At 43.0% G+C, this 25444-nt stretch overlaps 1 protein-coding gene across 2 annotated transcripts; it reads left to right on the top strand.

Annotated features, from left to right (window-relative positions):
- The first annotated feature begins 1040 nt into the window (after nt 1-1040).
- Nucleotides 1041-24103, top strand: eif3s10 (eukaryotic translation initiation factor 3, subunit 10 (theta)). Of its 2 annotated transcripts, none has more exons than XM_080016132.1 (22): nt 1041-1183; nt 2561-2751; nt 2847-2983; nt 3170-3333; nt 5761-5960; nt 6970-7178; nt 7355-7526; nt 8072-8176; nt 8361-8459; nt 8650-8766; nt 11184-11369; nt 11983-12330; nt 13399-13503; nt 13844-13957; nt 14057-14179; nt 14279-14432; nt 15803-15987; nt 16626-16732; nt 17212-17678; nt 18548-18668; nt 18879-19279; nt 23786-24103. In XM_080016132.1, exons 1-22 carry the CDS (start codon nt 1135-1137, stop codon nt 23956-23958), a joined length of 3927 nt encoding a protein of 1308 aa, XP_079872258.1. In that variant the 5' UTR covers nt 1041-1134; the 3' UTR covers nt 23959-24103. The 2 variants fall into 2 exon arrangements, with proteins under 2 accessions (XP_079872258.1, XP_079872257.1); XM_080016131.1 differs by having other exon boundaries at nt 18527-18668.
- The last annotated feature ends 1341 nt before the right edge of the window (nt 24104-25444 follow it).

Genomic DNA, 25444 nt, shown 5'->3' with positions numbered 1-25444 from the left:
TTTTTTGTATTCAAAAAATGTATTTCAATATTCATTCGTGAACAGCATAATTCTGCCAACAACTGAAAAACACGTACAGTGTCATATTCAAGCAATTTATTCAGAGCATTTTCCTTTTCGAAATGTTTTTATTGTAATTTGATTGCCTTCCATTCATGTAAACAATTTTGGATTGCATGCTGTGTGAAGGGGCTGTACAAATAACGGTATTATAGGTCTTACGTCAAAGCCTTCCAAAATTGGTAGACAGGGACAAATCAAGGCGCTTAGGTCCAAATTAATCACCACAGTGGTTTGGCTTGTTTATTATTGGCGGGTTTATTTGTCATTCCTAACGTTATTTTTGCGAACGTAATCACGATTTGAGGCGGGAACCCGCTCGCAAAACTGCGTCGGGCTTGATTTGTAACGTAACTTCGTGGCTTCTGCGAGGGCAGATTTACGAGGTTCGCCGAACACATCATCCTCAACACCACGTACGAGAACCTTTAGTTGCCAGGTTTGCTGGGAACCCCCCCTTTAGAAATATATACGTAGTACCAGGAGTATTTAAAAAAAGAAAGAAAGTTGTATTATCCTTTAATACAGGAAAAAAATCGCATCATTCAATTCAAGATTTTTTTAAATTATGAAATATGTGGAATTACATTTTGAATCCGATATTCCTCCATTGTTTACATGGCTTTTAAAAAATGATGATAAATAAACATGCAATACGGAAACACACAACAACAATACTGGTCAGGGTCGGTACAATTTCAACGTCTCTGTTCGAGGGAAAACGCTGCATTCGCATTCGGAACGTCCCCGTTTCAAAGTAACACGACCGTGGTTCCACTCAACTCCCGCGACAAATATCACGGTTTCGTTGCCGAACAGTTTTCAATGTCTGGGTTTGATGTCGGTCCTTTTCTACTTCCTCGTCCAACGCAGGGGGGGGGGTGGATTTCGTTGTCTTATGGAGGGGGATGGTGTGCCGCCGACCTGGCAACCCTGACCGGGCCCTCACACGAGGTTTTTTTCCTTTCCCAGCGCCGTGTGGAAGCAGGACGGTGCTTGGCACGGATGGAGCGGTAAAACCTGTCAAATTCACCCGAGTCAGACAACTGTGCGTTTCACTAGCGAGCCACCGAGATGCCGGCCTACTTTCAACGACCGGAGAATGCTCTCAAACGAGCGAACGGTGAGTGTAAGCGACGCGAATGTGGAACACAATGTCACGCCGCTGAGCATTTTAAGCTAGGTTAGCCGACGTTAGCCTCCCTGTGTGGCACGGAGGGAGGGGAGCGAGGCTAGTTAGCTTCGGGCAGGGTGGCGGGGAAGCCATATTGCACTCAGCGAATGCGCAACCAGGCCATTTTCCTGCGTCGGCCTGGAAATCGCTACTAACGCATTTCTGGTTCCCCAAACTCGGTCTAAACCGGGCGACAAGATCTGAAACGTATTCGTTATATCTCTGCTTCGCGCATGACGTCAGACGCCTGCCGGGGCCTGATCTGTTGGATAAAGAAACCGTCATTGTGCACTGCCAGACTCAATGAAGTTATTTTAACAAGTGAATTGTGTTGAAATAACCTCTCTCAATTCCGTGGGTGTAGTTAAGGTGGTGCAATGCGTTCAATGGGGTAAAAAAAAAAAAAGAATCGTGTTCAGAAAATAGTGCCCGTATTGCTCAAATGTCATTAATATGTAAATGTCGCGAAGCATCCATGCAACTGGGATGCTCGATTAAGATGAATAAATATACCGACCAACTCCCACCTTACGATACTTAATCGTCCTTGGCTAATACTGTTATTTAATAATTACATGATGTTTGCATTACCTACATTTAATTTTCATTAGGGATAAATTAAAGCCCCTATCTTATCTTTAACATAATCAATCTGTAACTGCCATCAGGCTGTCCCTCCAAATACTACTTTATCTATCATTGGCACATTTAACCCAGCTCATTCCCTATTTGTGAGAACGGTAGCTAACATACAGTGTGTCATAAAAGTGGCCAGTAGATTATAAAGATGGGGAGAGCACCATCAATGTCTTAATGATATGGTCATTTAAAACATTGGTTCAGAAACATAGCATATTGACTGTATATATCACAAATGTTAACTAGATGGGTAGACTATGTTACTTTAAAACTATTGAAATCAAACAGAGCCTTTCTAATGCAGGGATACAACTTCTCAACTTGTACGTTTACCTCACACATTTTCTTAATTAGTCTACTGCCCGACCCCTATTGGTCTCAGAAACACTGATAACCACACAGCCCAGTCGCTTCTGTCCTGCCGCTTGACAAGTCATTGCACAACTCACCATTAAATGTGGCTGGCTGATCAGCTGCTGCTCCAGAAGTCAACTTCATCTTTGTCCACCCAAATACAGTGTTTTCCCCTTACAAATTGTACCTTGAAATAGCAATATCTTTCTCATAATGTCAGCTTTTTGTTGTAATAATGTGAGAAGTGGACATGTTACACTGTAATTAATATGTAGTTGAATGCAGTCATTGTGATTTTGTGTGATCAATTTCTTGACTACAATTGCCTGACAGAGTTCCTTGAGGTTGGCAAGAAGCAGCCGGCTTTGGATGTTTTGTATGATGTCATCAAAAGCAAGAAACATCGAACATGGCAGAAGATCCACGAGCCGATTATGCTCAAGTACCTGGAGCTCTGCGTGGATCTGCGCAAGAGTCACCTGGCCAAAGAGGGCCTGTATCAGTACAAGAACATCTGCCAGCAGGTTTGTAATGAAATACACAAGTTTTAAAAGTTCTAATTTGATTGTTTACAAGCCCACTCGTTTAGAACTAAATATATATAATTTTTTTAATGTAGGTGAACATCAAATCACTTGAAGATGTAGTCAGGGCGTACCTGAAGCTGGCTGAGGAGAAGACTGAGACTGCTAAAGGGGAGTCCCAGCAGATGGTCCTGGATATCGAGGATCTGGATAACATCCAGACTCCTGAGAGGTGTGGTCGCAAAAATGATGTTTCTGTTGCACTTTTAATATTGCAATAATGACTATCACCCAAAATGACCTGATGTACAGTCGTTTTTTCTTCTCAATATAATCTGATTCATTCTTTATCCTTAATCAAGTTTTGGATCATGTTATGGAAGTGTTCTCTTGACACTGGGCTTCCTTGTGGCTGCAGCGTGCTCCTGAGTGCTGTCAGTGGAGAGGACACACAGGACCGCACAGACCGTCTGCTTCTGACTCCCTGGGTGAAGTTCCTGTGGGAGTCCTACCGACAATGCCTGGATCTTCTGCGAAACAACTCCAAGGTGGAGCGCTTGTACCATGACATTGCCCAGCAAGGTAAGGACATCATTGCTCTTTTGTGTATGTATGTATGTATGTATGTATGTATGTATGTATGTATGTACACTGATCAGCCACAACGTTAAAACCACTGACAGGCAAAGTGAATAACATTGCTCAAATCAGTCCAATGGCACCTGTCAAGGGGTGGGATATATTAGGCAACAAGTGAACGGTCAGTTCTTGAAGTTGTGTTGGAACCAGGAAAAATGGGCCAATGTAAGGATCTGAGCGACTTTGACAAAGACCAAATAGTGATGGCTAGACGACTGGGTCAGAGCATCTCCAAAACAGCTGGTCTTGTGGGGTGTTCCCGGTATGCTGTGTTTGGTATCTACTGAAGGTGGTCCAAGGAAGGACAGGGGTGAAACGATGACAGGGTCATGGGCACCAATGGGCTCACTGATGTGGATGGAGAGCAACGTCTAGCCTGCCTGGTTCGATATCACAGTAACTGTAGCATAAATTGCTGAAAAAGTTCATGCTGACTATAACAGAAAGGTGTCAGAACAGGTCACACACAGTTGTTTTGGTGATATTTTGAAAGTAGAGCAAAATTTTCAAACCAATTTGAAAAACCATTTATTTTATTAGTTTCTGTATTTGAGAACATTACATTTATAAGCAAACAAATAAATAAAAATAAACATTCAAATACCTTTTTGTTAGATAAAAAATGTCAAAGATGATATGTTATTTTTTTCGATATTTTGATTATGTGAAAATATCCTTTTGTGGCAAATATCATGATTTTCAATATTATTGACTATCGTCTCAAGCGTAGTGTATAAATTAGGGGTGTCAGGATTCTACAAATACACAATTCCATTTGACTTTTGATTATAAGGTTAAATTTAGATTTAAACATATGTATATATTTTTTTCAGCACTGACGGCTATGTTAAGCCCCTTTCACACATATTTCCCGGTAAATTACTGGGATAACCTTTCACTATTCACACATGCAACTACATTCAGAAATATTTCCGTCTTGCACATTTTCACACATGCCATGATAATGCCGGAATAGATGGGGCATGTCACTTGGCGCTGTCCCGGTCTGCACCCCCTGCACCAGAGAGCGACAGGCGGAGCAGCAGCAGCGCACGCAGCTCCTTCACTTGCATGCACAGAGAGTATGTATGTTGATGTAGCATGCAAATAAAATAAATATGCTTATGAAATAAATCCTGAAATATATAAAAGTGGCAATAAATATTTATAAATTTTTCGAATGAGTAAATATATGCCCGAAGACCGGACAGAGGCGGTGGTGCTGGCTGAGGTGGGGGGAATCTTTCATTCTGATTTATGGGATCTTTCATTGCGGGTTTCCTGAGACCCTTCGAATTTTATGCGACGTTGCCATATTTAAACATGCAAAGTGAGAAAGTAGCCCCCCTATAACAGAAGTGCAGGATTTATTTTTTCCAGATAAAGTATTTACACAAAAACATCCAGTTTTTACTAAATTAAGTCCGGGAGACAGTAGGGGGGACACAGGTTTTTTTTGTTTGTAATGGGACGAAACGGGACAGTCTCGCACAGCGCAGCGCTGTCTGGAGGAGCAAAAACACTCCAGTTACAATCAAAATGCAAAGTATATCCAAACAGCACTCCTGCTGTTTTCTTTCAAAACTGACCATCAGCTGCCATCTTCAATGAACGAACACCGTTACAAACCAAAGCGAGTTAGGCTGGTGAACAGAAGAAGACAGCACTGTGAGTGAGTGAGAGGAGGCGGGGCTAGGTGGACACTGCAGCGGTGTGTGTGAGTGTGTCAACTTGCTTTCAAAGAGAAGAGAGAGTGAGGAAGTGCAGCTTCTGGTATATCTATTCTGCGAAAAAATCAGTATTGAACCGTTTAAAACATTCAGAATTGATATGTATACGAAAACACGTGTGTGTGTGTGTGTGTGTGTGTGTGTGTGTGTGTGTGTGTGTGTGTGTGTGTGTGTGTGTGTGTGTGTGTGTGTGTGTGTGTGTGTGTGTGTGTGTGTGTGTGTGTGTGTGTGTGTGTGTGTGTGTGTTTCCTGTGGTGACAAAGAGTTGTCGGCATGTTGTGATTGTTAAAGTTTTGTCATTGTGTAGTAACGACATCAACTTTATTCCTTTGGAGCTCAGTGGCTGTTCATATGACTGTTCATTTTGTGAAATTAGAAAGGATTATCTTTTTTTCCATTAAATATTCTTGATTTCTTCATTTGAACGTTATTAATTTTAGAGAAAACATTAAATGTATTGAAGCTTTTAAGTCTCACTTTTCAATTTAATATTACAAAGTCTGCATAGCAGAATATTTCATTATTACGTTAAAAGTAGAACTATTTAATTATTTTTTTTCACAGAAACTTTTATTTGAATCAGTTCCTTGTCGTAAGTCAATTCCTCTTACTTAGTAACATGTGCTCGTACACCCTGCAGCATTCAAGTTCTGCCTTCAGTACACCCGCAAAGCTGAGTTTCGCAAGCTGTGCGACAACCTCCGCATGCACCTGGGTCAGATTCAGCGCCACCACAACCAGAGCACTGCCATCAACCTGAACAACCCTGAGAGCCAGTCCATGCACCTGGAGACACGCCTCGTGCAGCTGGACAGCGCCATCAGCATGGAGCTCTGGCAGGTCCGTCCGCTTCTGTTTATTTATACTGTACATTTCATGAGTATCTGTAGGGAAACTTAATTTGTTGCAGTGGTGCAATGAGTTACTGAAAAAAAAGTTCAAATTTTTTTAGCAATGTAATTGCGGGCAGGGTGCCCACAGGTCGTGGAAAACCTGAACAAAATCATGTGTTGTCCTGGAAAACTACGATGAGACAAGAGTATTTTGAATAGGCTGCTCTCAGTTATGTTGTGGAAATGCTGTGAACACACCCCCAAGTCACATCACATGGTAGCACATGCAGGTTGAATGATATTACAACTTAACTGGCTGAAACTCTTGATAATGTAGGTTGCATTATCCTTCAAATATAAATATTAGTCACTGCTGGCTGGTAACGGTGGTAGTTTTTATTAGGTTTATAGATTAACATTGCTTTCTTTCCAACTTATTTTAAACTGTTGAATAATGCTAAATTGGTTAGCATGTGTGGTAATGCCTTACATTACGGTCCTTGTAATAAGCGTTTGTTAAAGCAGCACTACGTAACTTCTGAGCTTTGGGATTTGGCCCCCTTACAGTTTCTGAGGTCAATAAGAGAGAAAGGAGAAAGCAGAGGTGAGAGTTGCCCAAACCATCATTGTAGCTTAGTTATACTAATAAAGTGAAGTGCTGTACATCTGCAGGTGTGTTTGCATTATTCTATGATCAATTCGTCATAACTCCTCAGCATGTAAGAGATGATTTCATAGATAAGTAACAGCCATAGAGTGCACGTCTTTTAAACCAGACTTCAACAGAGAGGAACACATTAGTGTATTGCGCAATCCCTGTCTGTCAAATCAGCTAGAGCATCACTGAAAGTGTCCTGGAAAAGGATCTCTAGAAAAGGGTGGGAACCCTGGGTTCTTTTTTATTCAGTCATCTGTATTTGGGGGGGGGGGGGCTGTAATTGCCACTTGGCAAGATTTTCTTTCAGCGTCTTGGAGATACATGGATCTAATCACTGATGCTCTGTGTCTTTGCGCAGGAAGCCTTCAAGGCTGTGGAGGACATCCACGGTCTGTTTGCCCTCTCCAAGAAGCCTCCCAAACCCCAGCTGATGGCCAACTACTACAACAAGGTGTCTACTGTCTTCTGGAAGTCTGGCAACGCTCTTTTCCATGCCTGCACCCTCCACCGTCTCTATCACCTCTCCAGGGAGATGCGCAAGAACCTCACCCAAGAAGAGATGCAGAGGTAGGCTCTTGACATATCTTTCTTATTGAGGGGAAAGTTTATTTGGATACCCATTCATGCGGTCACAGTTACAAAATAATAAGTTGAGACTCAACTAATAAGTCAATCAATAAGACCAAAGAAATGATGACAATGTCCTTCAAAGCGTAATCATGAATGGTATTGTTTTTCTTCAGGATGTCCACCAGGGTCCTCCTGGCCACGCTGTCCATCCCCATCACCCCTGAGCGCACCGACATCGCTCGACTCTTGGACATGGACGGCATCATCGTGGAGAAACACCGCAGGCTGGCCACCCTCCTGGGGCTGCAGTCCCCACCGACCCGCCAGAGCCTTATCAATGATATGGTGAATTTTGCACAAAAAGTTTATCACTGTGCATCTGCCAGTGTGAATGTGATTTACATACATTAATGTAATCTGTATAAGCAAATGAGACCCTCAGTGGGTGGCATCTCTATGAAATCTTTCCAAAACTTTGCCAGCAAATTCTACATCCACAATTACTTGCACCATACCAAATGGAGATACATCTTGCAATTAACATTTTTCTTAAAAAAAGAAATACACAATCCATATAGCCAAAGGTCTTTGTGACAAGGCAACTGAGCTCATGAGAAACACAAGTGGGAAGAGAGAACTGCTTTTCAAAAATGTATACATAGATATTTCTGTAGTAAAGTACAATAAAATTGTAGTCTTTATTATTATTTATTTTGTCTTTTTTTTTTTTTTTTTCTCTCATTAGCAAAGTTATAAGTTTTGTTGTGACTTCGTTCAAAAACATTTTTTTGTTTCGTTTTGTTTTCCCCCAGCCTTAATGCTGCCTGGAAACTTCCTATTAATTTTCCGTATTTACAGAATTTTTATGGTTGTTATTTTGTTATTTACAGGTGCGGTTTAACTTGCTGCAGTATATTCTACCAGAAGTAAAGGAGCTTTACAACTGGCTTGAGGTGGACTTCCATCCCCTGAAGCTTAGTGGCAGAGTCACAAAGGTAAGAAACTGATAAGTTGACATCTGTGGAACTAAAGAAAGGAGGGGGAAGTAACTTTGATTAAAATGGTCTTATGTTATGTGGTGTCTACATACTGTATGTAACTTTATTACATATGAACAAACTTAACGTTGTTATGCATATTAAAAGTTTCCAATTCCTCACCAACTTTCTCTCCCCAAAGGTGCTTAACTGGGTGAGAGACCAAGCAGAGAAGGAGATTGATCTGCAGCAGTATGTCCCTCACCTGCAGGGCAACACCATCCTGCGCCTCCTGCAGCAGGTGACTGGTCTTTCCCCAAAGATAAACTTGTTATAGATCCTGTTTTAAAGGACGAAAACTGACGTCAAATCAAGCTACTTAATTTTCACGCATTTTGTATTTATTAGTTCCATCTGAAAAGCTGGAAGTGCCATTGCTTTAACAAACAACACAATGCATGTATTTGATCTATATTTGATATCAATTGCAGGTGGCCCAGATCTATCAAAGCATTGAGTTCAGCCGTCTGGCCTCCCTGGTTCCGTTCGTGGATGCTTTCCATTTGGAGCGCTCCATCGTGGACGCCGCCCGTCACTGTGACTTGCAGGTATGAACTTGGAGCTGGGTATTGAAACTCAATACTTGTATGAGTCACTTAGATGACTTGAATCAGCTGAACTGCATAAATACAAAAAAACAAAAAAAAAACAAGTGTTATGGCATTCAATGCCAAATTCTGATTAAGAAGTTCATCTGTGTCGCGCTGTTAAACCAAAATTAAAATGTTTTGTATCGTAATACCCCTTTCCCACTGCGCCAAAAACCTGGTAACACCCACTAACATCCGAAAAACACCCAGGTTTCTGACCCGGGTCAAATGACCTCGCATTAGACACAGGTTGATCGGTTCTGATGGAAACGCGACACCCGGGTCGACCCTCTAATTTTGCCACCATAACCTTTTGAATTTGAAGTTTGTTGAAGTTCCTGACGTTGGTGTATAAGTAAACCGGAATATCTGCGTATCATTCAATCATTTCATATCCAAAAATCTAAATTGAATGACTTTTTACCTGCATGGGGGACCATGAAATGCTTTGAGTGTGGGACCGCTCCGTGGGAAACAAAGCAGAGAACCCCCACGTTCCCCGCTGGCCTCCGAGCCACTCCAGCACCACCCCAAGCCGGTCTCCAAATCGGAAGAGCGGGTTAACCCGCTCATTTTAGTGTAAAAACCGTACAAGAGTGAGTTTGTCTATAATTATTTTGTTAAAAGGGATTTTTTCTTAACACATTACATCTTATTGGATTTATGGATTGTTTACATCTCTTAAAAACAACAAGAAATAACCAGAGATGCACCGACCGATCAGTGTCAGAGATATCCGATTCTGTGCCGGTGAAATTTATACGCCCGATATAGCGCATATGTACTACTCGTAAAAATATTCTGATACTCAAACCCAATACCATTGTAAAGTACCATAATTGCGTAGTTGACGCTCAAAGAGAGCGAAAGAAAGAAAATGTTGTTTTTTTGGAGGTTCTTCAAGGTAAACAAAGAAGATCAGATAAATTATTTATCTATCATTTGACTGTATTCCAAAATTGTCAGGCGATAAATACCAACAACCAGAGCTGTGACTGTCTGCTCTGGTTGTTTGGCTGGTTGTCGATTTGATTCAGTTGGTTTGATGCACGAGGAGTGAAGGAGGACTTCCCCTGAACGAGAGTGGGAAGGGTCGACCATCTATTATGAGTATTACTTTTTTTTTTTCAATGATTGCAATTTATTTTGGAATGGCAAGTACCATATAAATTAAAATTGAATTTACACTTAAAGTGAAAGAGAATTTCATTTGAAGTTCAAACAGGACATTTCTATGTTAGTTATATGTTGTGTCCTACCAAAACTCAGTGAGAGTTACAGGTTGCATCATACTGAAACTTGATGGCCTGACATTGGTGGTCCCATATTATTTTCTGTTGTATTTTATTTTGTTGGAACTCAGGGACAGTTTCATGTTCTAGTATTGTTCCATAGTGAATAATGAACATAAATCGTAATGGTTCAAAAAAATGGTAATTAGTGCATCCTTACAAATAACCATTAAACTAAAGAAAACTTTCTGAAAATTCTTAACAAAAAATAAATATACATATCTGAAAAAGAGCTGGAAGAACTAAACAAAAGTAAACTTCTAGTACACCTTTCTCTATATATCGGTATTGGCCAGTGCATACCAACCAAATTGTGATGGCTAGATGACAAGGTCAGAGAATCTCCAAAACGGCAGGTCTTTTGGGGTGTTTCCAGTATGCAGTGGTTAGTACCTACCAAAAGTGGGAAGGACAACAGGTGAACAGGCTGATGGGTGACCATGGGTTTATTTGATGCACATGGGGAGTGAAGTCCAGCCCGTCTGGTCCGAACCCACAAAACAGCTGCTGTAGCACAAATCGCTGAAGAAGTTAATGCTGTTATGATAGAAAGGTGTCAGAACAGACAGTGCATCACAGCTTGCTGTGTATGGGTCTTTGTAGTTGCAGACTGTTCAGGGTGCCCATGCTGACCCCTGTCCACCGCTTAAAGCACCTACAATGGACACGCGAGCGTCAGAACTGAACCATGGAGCAATGGAAGAAGGTGGCCTGGTCTGATGAATCATGTTTTCTTCTACATCATGGGGGTGGCTAGGGTTGGGGTCCGATCTGATCGAGCACCTGTGGGATGTGCTGGAACAACAAACCCTTTCCATGGGGGCCCCACCTCACAACTTACAGGACTTAAAGGATCTGCTGCTAACGACATGGTGCCAGATACCACAGGACACCATAACAGGTCTTGTGGAGTCCATGCCTCGATGGGTCGCAACTGTTTTAGCGGCACGAGGGGGAGCTACACAATATTAGTGGTGGTTTTAATGTTATGGCTGATTGGTTTATATGAATGTTGTTTTTATATATTAGAAAAAAAGACAACCTTTTTTAAAATTTATTTATTATTATTTTTATTTTTTGTAGGTTCGAATTGACCACTCTTCTCGAACACTGAGTTTCGGATCAGACCTGAACTACTCCACCAAGGAGGACTCTCCCGTTGGACCATTCCTGCAGAACATGCCCTCTGAGCAGATCAGGAATCAGCTTACTGCCATGTCCTCTTCTTTGGCCAAAGCCATCCAAGTTATCAAGCCTGCCTCCATATTGGTAAGTACTGCAAGTGACCATAGGCTGGCTATTATTAATTAAAATTTGAAAATGTGCAAATCAGATGTAAAGACATGCACATTAAAGAAGAAAGCTAATAAAAAATTAAGTTTAAGAATGAGCAACACTGTAAATTAGAGATGTCACGATACCCTTTTTTCCTTTCCCAATAGTGAAATCTTGAGAATCTGCCTAAACCAATCTGATATCCTTTCCCTTTAACAACTGGTAAGCTTTAACTGAGCAGTTTTAATTGATGCACTTTGCTCAAGATGGCCATCTAAAAGTACCATGCTCAAACAAACCCTTTGTTTTATTCAGTCAAAACACTTTCACAAAAACCCTCACCCCCGCCCAATCCAAATGTTGCCTAAAGGGCAAAATTGAGTGAAATTATATCATCACCTACTTCCCCCCCGTCTCAGCAATGTCACAAAAGGGCTTCCATAATTCATGGTTTCATTTGGGGGTTTTTTTGTTTGTTTTTTTCCTTTTCTCTCTCCTCGGCCCAATACAGATACTGAGTATCAGATCAGTGCCATCTCTACTGTAAATTCTGAAATTGTTGAGCGTTCATCTCAGCTTGAATTTGTCTATATGACTCTTTTCACAGCAAGAACGTGAGGAGCAGAGCCAGCAGGCCATCGCTGCTTATCTGAAAAATGCCCGCAAGGACCACCAGCGCATCCTGGCACGCAGGCAGACCATTGAGGAGCGCAAGGAGCGCCTGGAGAGCCTGAACATCCAGCGGGAGAAGGAGGAGCTGGAGCAGCGCGAGGCTGAGATGCAGAAAGTCCGCAAGGCCGAGGAGGAGCGTCTTCGGCAGGAGGCCAAAGAGAGGGAGAAGGAGCGCATCATGCAGGAGCATGAGCAGATCAAGAAGAAGACTGTGCGTGAGCGCCTGGAGCAGATCAAGAAGACCGAACTCGGAGCCAAAGCCTTCAAAGATATCGACATTGAGGTAAAGTACACTGAAATACCCCCTGTCCATCTGTCCCCCCCTGTCCATCTGTCCTTCCATCCGTGTGACCACGGGGAGCGACGGGCGTAGCTCATTCACTACTGCATGCACAGAGGATGTACAGTATATGGACGTATGCACGCAACAGTGAAGAAGCAGATGGAGGATTTGGATATGATGGGCGGGTGGTGATTAAGTTGCAGCTCCAGGTTATTACTTGCATTACTAAAATGATATTATAAGAACGTTTTAAAATAATTTTTATACAGAGAAGAAGAAGAATCTTTAATTGTCACACTACAACACATGCTTGTAACACACACACACATGCACATGCTCTGGATGGTGGCCAGTGAAATGTGGCCACTGCATTTAACCCATCCTGGCTTGTCCTTCCTCCGGGGGGGGCAGCCAGGAGCAGTGGGCAGCTTTCGACAACGCGCCCGGGGGCCTGGTTCCAAGTGTCCATCGCTGGTCAGACAATGATGTTGTGCATGTTTTTTTTAGTGGGGGCCATGTCTATGTGAGCACGGGGAGAACATGCAAACTCCACACAGAAAGGCTCCTAATTGGGAGATAACCCACCAGAGCACAGTGCCAACAGCGCCCCAGGCGGGAATCAAACCCAGGACCTTCTTGCTGTGAGGCAGCAGTGCAATGCACTGTGCACGCATCCTGAGCGCTGAGATTCTCAAAGAAACACAAAAAACGCTGTGCGTAATGAGAACACTTCTGTCACTGTCCCCCGCGTCAGTACATAAAACTTTGGATATCGCCAAAGCCTACTCCCACCTCTTCTTTGAAAAATCCTCTGAAAGCATGCAGGGTTTAGATTTCACATGTTAATGTCGTTTTGTTGGCTTATATTGATGATTAACAACAATCGTTGGTAAAACATGATTTTTTGCAAAGGCCCGTTTAAAACCTGAAGTTGCTAAATGACAAACGGTTAAGAACACAATTCTATTCCATTCTGCTTATCTCCCCGGAGAAACACGATCGTTGTAAGAGCAGGTGTAGTGGAGATGCTATACTTCCACTGTATTCAGCTGTATACACTTTAAACAGGACCTGGAAGAGCTGGACCCCGACTTCATCATGGCTAAACAAGTGGAGCAGCTGGAGAAGGAGAAGAAGGAACTTCAGGAGCGACTGAAGAACCAGGAAAAGAAGGTGAATGTTCTCCTCATTTCTAGGCTGTCTCCCCAAGACTAGGAATGAACATGAGTGCTTTCCCAGTTTGAACAAAAACTCTACAACTCTCAGAACTACGGCTCGGTACTGTTAATAGATGGATAGATACTTTATTCATCTCGGGGGGAAAATTTACAGTGTCGGTGCAGATTTTTATTATTATTTTTCGTAAGTGGTACCTAGTGTCAAGCAGGTTTGTAAGGATTGTATTCAAAGTATGATGACATGGTACAGAATTCATATATCACCATCATCATAAAATTCCCACCTCTGCAAATGTGAATCGGGGTGAAGTAAATTATATGGTTGTCTTTGGCAGATTGACTACTTTGAGAGGGCCAAGCGACTTGAGGAGATCCCACACATCAAACAAGCTTATGAGGAGCAGCGTGTGAAAGACATGGAGCTGTGGGAGCTGCAGGAGGAAGAGAGGGTGAGTTCAACCTCCAGCTGGTGAGACTACCTCTGACAAACGATTGCTTAGTCAGTTGTGCTCGGCAGAGTGTCATGAGAATTGTCGTGTTGGTCACAGATCAGCAATATGAAGGTGGAGCGGGAGAAGGCTCTGGAGCACAAGCAGCGCATGTCCAGGATGATCGAGGACAAGGAGAGCTTTGTGTCCAAAATAACAGCAGCACGAAGCTTCATATACGAGGTAAGGGATTGTTTTGAAGTCCGAGCACGCCAGTGGGCGTCCGTAGTGCTGTGGATCGCGGAACAGGGTTTTAGTTTAACGTGTTTGGCGTCTTTGCAGGAAAAACTTAAAGCATTCCAGGAGCGCTTGGAGGAGGAGAAGATGAAGTGTCTGGAGGAGAGGATGAGGCAGCGCAAAGAAGACCGACGCACCACCTACTATCGCGAGAAAGAAGAGGAGGCACAGCGCATCCACGAAGAGCAACTTAAGAAAGGTAACTCATTTCAAATAAGCCAGGGTCAGAAAACGCTTCAGAGAGCTTGAGACATGTCCTTGTTTTAGAACTCAGGTGCCTCATTAGAGAAAAATACCCCAAGAGCTGTCATATCTTAAAATTCATAGATGGGGGAAATATTATTGCTCTATTACAGAAGATAATTCTGATGATATTTGACCTCTAATCTTATTTTCAGACACAGTGATGAGTTCAGAATATCCTTATGTCTTTAGGCCTTTTTTTTTTCGCACCGCAGGAACTTTTTCATAGTTCTAAGAAATTTTGGAGGACCAGTCCCTTTTTTGTGTCCACACTGCAGGAAATAGGAATGATCGTAGTTAGAACGCCGTTTTTGAGGGACTTTCTTTTAGCTCTTACTCCAGGGCAGGGACTAACCGGCACAAGAGGAACCTTCAGGGACGTAAGTGCACGTGATTGGTCCAGATGTAAGTCCACGGTCCCTCGCCCCCCTGTGCACTGAGGACAGTTCAGCTGGAGGCATCGCTCTAGGTGGGGACCAGCCCACGTATACTCAGCGGTGATGAAAAAATAACCAGTTAAAATAAATACCAATAAAAATAGTAGTTAATATTTTTTATTTTAGATGTATTTATTTCATTTATTTACCGACGTTAATTGAATGAAACAAAATCCCTGTCTGGTGTCCCGATGCGAGCCTGTGCCTTATGAAAGTCGGCGCAAACTTTGAAATTACACCTTGTAGATCTAATATGAGTGACGATTCAGCAACTGCATACTTTTGGCCTCAAATTTGTTCAGAAATACCTTTTGGTGGACTGAAATTATGAAATCAGTTAAAGTTACAGAGTAAATACACAGAATTCCTGCTGAAACCTCATTGGCTGACGTCACTTCAGAGTTCCAGTGCAGTCCAACACAACCAGAGGAAAATCCCATGACGGTATCTAGTTTTCAGGGGACCTCCCCACTTCTTATTTCCCCTCAGTCAAAAACACCTTTGGACCATGATTGATCTTAACTTGGTTCATACCTTGTCGCAAGAACTGACAAAAATGAGATAAACAGAAGGTCTCTTAGTTTTGGGCACAGCAAAACAGGCCAGCCAAGTATGGATGGTGGAGAGAAAGGTTTTTCTCTTGGAGGTTTTCTCCAACCTTACTTGTTCCCTTCCTTTGTGTAGACCCAGTAGAAGTAGTCTTTTGCCTTTTTGTTATTGTTTACAATTGTTATTATTGACTTTAGGACTGGTTCATGGCTATCCTAAAATAGGACTTATTTTTAAGATGGCATTTTGTCCTACAGTTTTGGGAAATGTCATCCTAATCTCCAATGATAGGATTAAACTTCAGAAAAAATTATGTTTTTGTTTTGTTTTTTCCCGGCAGAGCGAGATGAGCGGGAGCGCATCGAGATGGAGCAGCGTGAGGAGCAGGATCGGGAGTACCAGGAACGGCTCCGCAAGCTGGAGGAGCAGGACCGCAAGCAGCGAGCTCGGCAGCTGGAGATTGAGGAGCGTGAACGCCGCCGCGAGGAGGAACGACGCATTCCAGAAGACAAACCATCCAGCAAGGTCATTGTTCTTATTTTTTTCAGCTGGTTCATTATTTGTGTGAGGCATTTTTTTTGCTAATTCTCTAATGTACTGTGAACCAGGGCTGTATCACATTATTTTTGACAGATATTCACAATTAATTGATAATTTGGTGACATTTTAGGGATGGCCATGGTGCTTCTATAAGATATTTAGACACGTGAAACAATCATTTTGCGTGGACCTTATGACCCAGCAGGTTGAGGCATTAATTACAACGGTCTTTGAAGTTCAGAAAGTTTCTTTGCTTTAATGTGTTACAGCCTTAAACACAAAATGTACAATTGCCCGAATCCCAGAAGATGTCTAGTCTCATATCTATATCGATATTATATCACCCAGCCTTATTGTCTGCCATAATCGGTTGCTTGTCATCAGTATCAAGGTTTTTTTTTTGTTTTAGTTTTTTTTTTAATCTAGAAATTGGGAATTTCCTCAGACCGTACCCCTTAGATTTGCGCTCACGATTAATGCCTATCCATCAAGTGTTTCACCTACATCTTGTAATTGGCAGTTTTCTCTAAAACCCAGCAATTATATTTGAATTCCATCCAAATAAAGTAAAATCTCTCACCCAGAATCTTTGTCCTTTACTATCCCTCCCTCTTCCTGTGTAGGACTGGGCTGACAAAGAGGAGGGTAGTGTTGGTGGTGGAAGCGGAGGGTGGAGGAAGCGCACCGAGGGGGGAGGTGACTCAGAATGGCGCAGGCCGGTGCCTGACAGGTGCGTGTCCATGTGGAAATGGTTATAACGGCTCTGAAAATTGATGCTCTGGGTTTCGATGTAACATGGAAAACCTGTAATTCAGTGATGTAGTTCAACAAAATTCATGGAATATGACAAAATTGCCCAAAATGTCCTGGAAAATAATATTTTTCATGGAAAAGTTTTATTCAATGTGCGACACAATTTTTTTTTTTTTTTTTTTTTTTTTTAACTATAGTAATTTAAGAATAAATGTGTATATAATACCATGTTATAATTGATAAACCGCAAGTTTATCATTATTTATTCAAATTATTACCTTTGTAGAAACTTCTCAGGTTGAACTTTAGAGCTAAGCTTGTGTATACTGGCAGTTTCTCCTGAGAAAAGGCTTGCATAATCAGCAGAAATATGAGAAAAGATTTGAATGGACGTGATTTTAATATGAGAGTGGGAGTCCTTTTGCTACATCCACGCCTCTGCTGTCTGTCCTGCAGGGAGTGGAGGCAGGAGGGCCGCGAGGATGACAAAGAGGAGAGAGAGGCCCCCTTCAGACGGGGCGGAGACGGCCCACGGAGGGGTGGAGATGACAGAGGGCCCCGCCGTGGCTTCGACGACGAGCCGGCACCACGCCGCGACGATGACCGGCCCGTGCGCAGAGGCTTCGATGACGACCGCGGGCCGCGCAGAGGTTTCGATGATGACCGCGGGCCGCGCAGAGGTTTCGATGATGACCGTGGGACACGCAGAGGTTTCGATGATGACCGCGCCCCGAGACGTGGCTTTGACGATGACCGCGGCCCCCGTAGAGGCATGGATGATTCCAGGGGCCCCAGGCGTGGGGTCGATGATAGCTGGGGACCCAGAAGAGGGGACGATGAGAGGGGCAGCAGGAGAGGCATGGATGATGGGCCACGTCGTGGCGGGGATGATGACAAGCCCTGGAAACCTCTCGGCAGACCTGGTAGGAACAACAATAATAAAATGCGTTAATAGAGTGGTTTTCAGACTATGGCACCTACCCTTTTGTAGGTCGCAGTGTAATTATCGGATGTTGAGCTGGGCATTACCTACCCTTATGCTCATTTAGTGAATTTGCTTCAATCTTGTTACATCGTTTGTGCCATAATGGGGACCAAAGGTTTGCAAGTAATGTATTTCTTATTCTAAGGAAGATTTAGTTTGCATGTACATTTAGTTTGCATGTACTTGACTTGACTTGATTTGATTCATGGTTTAAGAAAAATCACTAAGTAACATTTAGATTTATATTACGATTATATTACGAGTTTATTCTCAACATTGTCACATTGGTTATGTTTGTATGTGTCATTCACTCATGCTTATTACTTACAGAAACATTTTAACGTTGCTGTACAATTGCAACCAATTTATGGACTTTTTCTGCATAACTTGAACTTGTGTATGAGCCATTTTAGTTGTTTACTCACAGCTTGGTGAAACATTTTGATGAATAAATTAAGAAAGTATGTTGAAATTATAATTTACACTTCACAACAATTATTTCCCCCAACATCCTGGGGGAAACAACTGTTGAGTATTTACTCATAGACAAAGAAAATATGAAGTTTACAAATCTCTTGGCAGATTTTACAATTTCAAATTTTGACTAAATCATGCCCTCAAAAGAAGTAAAGCAGAATGGTAGAATATTCTGATTCCTATCAATTCAGTGGAAACATGACTTAAATAGTCAATGTTTCCACTGAACCTGTGTATTTCTTGTTTTAATGTATAAAAATTGTTTGGTGTGCAAATTATAACTCTACATATTGAACCCTGCGTATTAAGACGCCAGTGGTTTTGCCGCAGGTGGTTGGCGTGAGCGAGAAAAGGCCCGGGAGGAGAGCTGGGGACCCCCTCGTGGCGGAGACAATGAAGACGGAGATGATGGGGAGGTGGAGGACAGACAAAGAGAGCAGCGCCCAAACAGGTCAGCCCATAGTGTGGATCATTGAAGTGAATACTTTTTATCTGATTATCATATGTTTTTATGTGGTTTCTACATCACTTGCACGGTGCATTTTTCTATTTAATAAGACAGGAAAGAAACAGGATTTTTTTTTCTATTTAAATGTATCGTGCTTCAATTTTTCTATGAAGAAATGGTTATGGTAACTTTTGCCTGTTCTTGTGTTCCCAGAGAGGAGGGCGTCTGGCGGCGGCCAGGCACGGAGGAGACAAGCAGCTGGAGAGACGCTCGAAGCCGAGATGACACAGACCGCCGTGAGAAGGAGGAGCGGCGTGAGAAGGAGGAGCGGCGTGAGAAGGAGGAGCGGCGTGAGAAGGAGGAGCGGCGTGAGAAGGAGGAGCGGCGTGAGAAGGATGAGCGGCGTGAGAAGGATGAGCTCCGTGAGAAGGATGAGCTCCGTGAGAAGGAGGAGCGCCGTGAGAAGGAGGAGCGCCGTGAGAAGGAGGAGCGCCGTGAGAAGGAGGAGCGCCGTGAGAAGGAGGAGCGCCGTGAGAAGGAGGAGCACCACGACGAGCGCGTTGTGGAGCGTCGTGAGCGAGAGCAAAGACCCCCCCCAAGAGAGACGGAGGAAGGTGAGCAGACTTGAGGGTCACAGTGATGTCATAATGGAAACAACCTCTGACAACAGCAGTCTTTCAGAAAATGCAAAACACCCACACCGTTTTCATGTCCATGACAATGTTTAATGTCAGCTGTTGTTCAACCCAGGTTTGAGGTTGGTTCCCATCATTTGTAAGTCTTCATAGCTCCTCGCTCAATGCTTTAATATTTACTAAACTTCCCACGAGGGCAAACAAAAATAGGAAGGTTCAAGGTCCTGGGTGTACAGAGGACTTGCCTTTCTCTGAAGTGATTGTGTGCGCAAAGTGTAAGATGGGAGTGTACAGCCACTTTAAATGTGATAGCTGTTGGAGCCGAGTGTAGGATCACATGAACACCCCCGTCTGGGAGGCACCGCTACGTCTGCAAGACAAAAAAAATGGGTTGTGTGGTATGGGCCAATCGACCCATCGGCGATCTATACAGATTGACATTAATGACAGGCTATTGATTTATTTTATCTGGCAGGAAAAATCAAAGCATTGAAACGGTGTCCGCGCAGTTTACCGTATCAGGAGAGAGGGGGTGCCTCCTCTCCACTCAGAACTGTTTTGGATTTATTATTTTTAATGTTCATCATTGTGTAAAGGTGTTGTATTGCATGAAAACATTTACTGTGATGTTTTCCCTCTCGTGGTTGTGACTGTTTTCTAACCCTCATTGTGACGTGTATTGTTTGAATCAACTACGACCACAGAAATGTAATGTGATAATCACAAGTGGACAACTCTAATGTCTGTTTACACATCACATTAGAATGGGTCTTCACATGCGTCTTGAGTAACCGCTTGTGATCCTATCTAACTTCCCCTCTATATGCAAATCAGATTTCCACAAATCAGCCACAACATTAAAACCACTGACAGGTGAAGTGAATAACATTGCTCATCTCATCACAATGGCACCTGTCAAGGGGTGGGATATACAGTGGAGGAAATAAGTATTTGATCCCTCACTGATTTTGTAAGTTTGCCCACTGACAAAGAAATGAACGGTCTATAATTTTAGTGGTCCTTTTTGGTAGGTTTATTATAACAGTGAGAGACAGAATATCAAAAAGATAATCCAGAAAATCACATGAAATAAAATATATCAATTATTTTGCATTTCATTGAGTAAAATAAGTATTTGATCCCCTATCAAAACATGACTTAGTACTTGGTGGAGAAACCGTTGTTGGCAAGTACAGAGGTCAGACATTTCTTGTAGTTGATTACCAGGTTTGCACACATCTCAGGAGGAATTTTGGACCACTCCTCTTTGCAGATCCTCTACAAATCTTTAAGGTTTTGAGGCTGTCGTTTGGCAACTCCAAGCTTCAGCTCCCTCCACAGATTTTCTATGGGATTAAGGTCCGTAGACTGGCCAGGCCACTCCATGACCTTAATGTGCTTCTTCTTGAGCCACTCCTTTGTTGCCTTGGCTGTATGTTTTGGGTCATTGTCGTGCTGGAAGACCCATCCACGACCCAGTTTTAGTGTCCTGGCTGAGAGAAGGAGGTTGTCACCCAGGATTTCATGGTACATGGCCCCATCCATCTTTCCCTCGATGCGGTGAAGTCGACCTGTCCCCTTTGCAGAGAAACACCTCCAAAGCATAATGCTTCCACCTCCATGCTTGACGGTGGGGATGGGGTTCTTGGGGTCATAGTCACAAATCCTCTTCCTCCAAACATCTGAATTTATATCTCTTTTTGATGTGATTTTCTTTTTGATATTCTGTCGCACACTGTTATAATAAACCGACCAAAAATGACCACTAAAATTATAGACCGTTCATTTCTTTGTCAGTGGGCAAACTTACAAAATCAGTGAGGGATCAAATAATTATTTCCTCCACTATTAGGCAGCAAGTGAACAGTCAGTTCTTAGAGTTGAGGGGGAAAAATGGGCAAGTGTAAGGATCTGGGTGACTTTGACAAGGACCAAAAAGTGATGGCTAGACGACTCGGTCAGAGCATCTCCAAAACCGCAGGTCTCGGGGGTGTTCCGGTATGCAATGCTTAGTACCTACCAAAAGGGGTCCAAGGAAGGCGGTGACCCAGTACATATACTGGGGGGCGCGCCTTATGATGGGTGCCCAAGTGGCCCAATCACAGCCAGTCAAGGGCAAGTTGAGACGGTTGCTTAAAAGGGGCTTTAAGCTATATTTAGTGGAGCTGTCTGGAGACAGCGTAAGACATAGTAAGGACACGTGTTCTTCGTTCATAAAACCAGGGTTGTAGCACAACCCAAATGTTTTGGCGGCACGAGGGGGAGCTACTAATGGTTATTAGTGGTAATTTTAATGTGGTGGCTGATCACTGTATATTGTAATTATAATATAAAATACAATCTCATAGGGAAAGATTTTGATTTATTTTGTTTCCTTTCTTTCTTGTGTGGAAAATGAAAAATGTTAACCTAACTCAGAGAATTGGAGTGCAGTTTTTTTTTTTCTTTTTTTCACTTTTAGTTGTCCTTCAGACAGCCGTGTGCGCTGCGCCAGTAACCGACAATATATTAGATCAATTTATTTTTGTTTGTTTCCTACTTGTATGAAACAAAATACACAACTGAGTTAAAGGACTTTCCCGTTCCGTCCCGTTACACCTGTGTATCCCCACTGTCCCGTGCAGCGTCACCCAAGGCTCTCTTTCCATTGCTACTGGACTTAAGTAGAATTAGTAGAATTTAGTAAAAACAATGTTTTTGTTTAAATACTTTACTTGAGAATAATAAGTCCTGCACTTCTGTAATAGGGAGACCGCATTTGTGTCACATTACCTTCTGTGTGCGCGCACGTGCGATCGCGATGTAAAGACCCCAGAAATGTTGGGATGTTGAAAGTCGTATCATCTCGGGGCGCCTTGACTCACACTACTCACAATATGTTAGGGATATTTGGCTTTCGGGTGAAATTTATGTAAAATGTAAAAAGTTCACGCTACAGTGATATATCATGAAAGTAGGGCATTTAAGTAGAAGCATGCACTGATGATTTCCTCATCTCAAACAATGTATTGAAACAAAAGCCAACAACAGCGGTGGGTAAACCACAACAAAAAATGTCAATGTCTCAATAACTTCTCAAGTGCCCTTGAGCATCAATTACAGCTTGACAACGACGTCTCATGCTGTTCACAAGTCGACTTATTGTCTGCTGAGGCCTGGCACCCCACTCTTCTTGAAGGGCGGCCCTCAGGTCATTGAAGTTCTGGGGTACAGAGTTACGAGCCTCTACACGGCGACTCAGCTGATCCCATAGGTTTTCTATGGGATTCAGGTCTGGAGAAAGTGCAGGCCACTCCATTTGAGGTACCCCAGTCTCCAGCAGTGATGATGTGACCTTGATGAGCTGGAACATTGTCGTCCATGAAGATGAACTTAGGCCTGTGTTGTTCGTTGTTGGCACAATGACTGGATTAATGATGTTATTCAGGTAGTATGGGCTTGTCACTGTACCATTCACAAAGTGTAGGGCAGTTCTGTATTGACTAGACACACCTGCCCACACTGTAACACCACCACCACCAAAGACTCAGTGGCTGATGCTTAGCGCGCTCCTTGACGTCTCCAACATCGTTGGCGGCCATCATTTCTGCTCAACGTGAATCAACTTTCATCAGAGAACAGCACTGAGGCCACTGGTGCCTCGTCCAGCGTCAATGCTCCCTGGCCCGTGCAAGACGATGATGCCTGTGCCTGGTGGTGTGGTCAGGTACCCTTGCAGGTCCTCTAGCACGCAGACCACGCTGATGGAAACGCTTTTGAATGGTCTGACGTGACACTTGGTGCCTCTCACCTCCCTTAAATGTGCCTGGAGTTGAGTGGCATCATCATCTGGTTCCGCAGGAAACTGTTCACAATGAAGGGGTCATCAGTGTGGGATGTGGCCAAAGGACGTCCACTTCTATGCCTTTCTGTGACGCTTCCAGTCTCTGTATCTCTGTTGCAACCTGCTGATGACACTCTGTGACACTCTAGGCTCAGTGGCCACTTCCCTCTGAGAACATCCTGTTTGAAGCCTCACAATGGCGAGGTCCTGTTGATCAGTTGTTAGGTGTCGTCTTGGTCTCATGATGTCAAAATGTGAACAGCATGATGAAGAGGACTGTTTAGATACCAATTCTAATTGAACCAGGAAATGTATTGGTCGATTCATGGATCAAACATCTGTTGTGAATTTTGCTGTTCAGCTCCTTGTTAGAGAACAGCAAGTTGTGCAAAAAGTACTGAAACATTGAACAGTTGGACATGTGCATTCAAAAGTTTAGAGAAGGTCAAATTAAGTTCACCTGTAAAGGTTATAGTGCATTTTAGGTTCATCCTGAAATTTCACCCGAAAGCCGAATATCCCTAACTTTTTGGGAGTAGTGTACATGCAGCCTTAAAGACACCTGCTCTCTTATCACAGCATCTGTGTTATCTCGCCCAAGCGGAAACTTGGAGGCACTTTCACACACGGACATTTTTCTGACGTCCATTTTCCTTTCCCAGGCGGGTCTTGGCGTCGCGCTGGCGAGGAGAAGCGTGAGGATCATGAGAAGGAGCGACCCAGGGAGAGGGAGGCCGACGGAGAGAAGAGCACCTGGCGTGGCGACAAGGACGCCGCTCGTCGCCCGACCAAGAACGAGACCGACGACGACGGTTGGACCACCGTCCGCCGCTGAGTCCCGCCCGCCGGCTCCGCCCCCAAACCGCTCGCGTAACGACAAAGTATTTCTGAAACACAACGTTCAGCGGCCCGGCAGCGAGTTGGGCTCAGTGGTAAATTCATGGCAAAAGCTTCTGTTCCTCACGTGTTTTCTGATTGAGTGACATGACTTTAGGCAGTAGTATTCCGGCTGTTTTTCTTTCTTGATATTTAACAATCTCTATTGAAATATTGCAACTGGGAGCCTCATGCTCTCCAGCCCCCCCCCCCCCCCCCCCCCCCCCCAAATGTAATCAAACTGTTTTCTCGTTTGTGCTGATGTGCAAATCATGTCGGTTCCCCTGCCCCAAATTGTAAGCAGTGTTACTGCCCAAAATTAACAGCTGAAATGGATTTTTCCAAACAAATAAACAACTCAAAAGACAAAAACATTGCTTTATAGCGCTCACTTCATTTTAAAGTGTTATTTCTGGAACCCACTTTAAATTGTGGAATATTCTACTTCTCGAAGGTTTGGGTTAAAATAGGAATTTGTCATCTGCATAAATGGACTCTGCCTTACATCAAATAATCTTAGAAATGCTTGTTACACTTGAATAGGTGGACTTTGCATTTTGATGTGCATGCCTAGAGTAATAAATTTGTTACACTCAATATCCAGTGTGCGGTTCTATCTTGTAGCATTCACCTGTATGGAAATGGGTTGCATGTGTACAGATACAGCCTTTATTAATAAACAAATTTCATCATTGATTGCCTTTGTCTCTTTTTGTATATATCCATATATTGGAAAATGATACTCCAGATTTTAGTCACTGATTGAGACTGATGAACACTGGGTAATGATTGAAACTGATTTCTATGTTTACTACCACGCTTTTGGGTTCTTGACAATATTGTTCAACATGTTCTATACACGATGGCGTGCACAGTCACCATCAGGCCACTGGAAGGCGCTAGGGCGCCACCACCCAGAAACTTGGCTCCCGCAGGGGAGGGGAAGTCATTTCTTAGTGACGTCACAGTTTATTAGTTGACCAGGGCCAGTTGTCAGCGCACTGCAATCTGGAATAGAGGAACATACAAACCAGCTCAGTGTTCAACTAATATAACCGTATTGTAACTGAATACGTTAAGGTTCTGGGGCTAAAAGCCTCATGGTGGATCGTTACCTGCATTAGTGGTCCATTGACTGCAATCGACTGATATCCCATTTATAATTTTATGTTTATATTTTCCCCATACATAATACTTATCAGTACTACTATTAATAAGATAATGAAGGAGACATAGTTGTAACTATCCTACACTTTATGTTGCTCCAGTAAGCTGAACTATTCAAATTATTACAGAATTAGAGGCTATTTATTGTTTTACCATAATATTTCAATACGCACTGTTTCTGGTCAGCCTTCCAACTACCTCTGCAATAAGCATCTAGCTGCTTAATATTGAATGAAGTCAGCTTTTTGTCTTTCACCGCTGTTGCTGTTCTGGCAGGT

This window comes from Zeus faber (assembly GCF_960531495.2).
Source record: "Zeus faber genome assembly, chromosome: 16".
Taxonomy (NCBI): Eukaryota; Metazoa; Chordata; class Actinopteri; order Zeiformes; family Zeidae; genus Zeus; species Zeus faber.
Note: the sequence above shows the minus strand (reverse complement) of the source record. Positions and strands in the feature narration are given on the sequence as shown.

Excerpts from the sequence above, each read along its gene's own strand:
- eif3s10 (XM_080016131.1), top strand. The coding sequence starts at position 1,135 with ATGCCGGCCTACTTTCAACGACCGGAGAATGCTCTCAAACGAGCGAAC. Across the intron at positions 14,433-15,802 it reads CGAAGAGCAACTTAAGAAAG|AGCGAGATGAGCGGGAGCGC; the intron begins GTAACTCATTTC and ends TTTTCCCGGCAG. Across the intron at positions 19,280-23,785 it reads CCCAAGAGAGACGGAGGAAG|GCGGGTCTTGGCGTCGCGCT; the intron begins GTGAGCAGACTT and ends TTCCTTTCCCAG.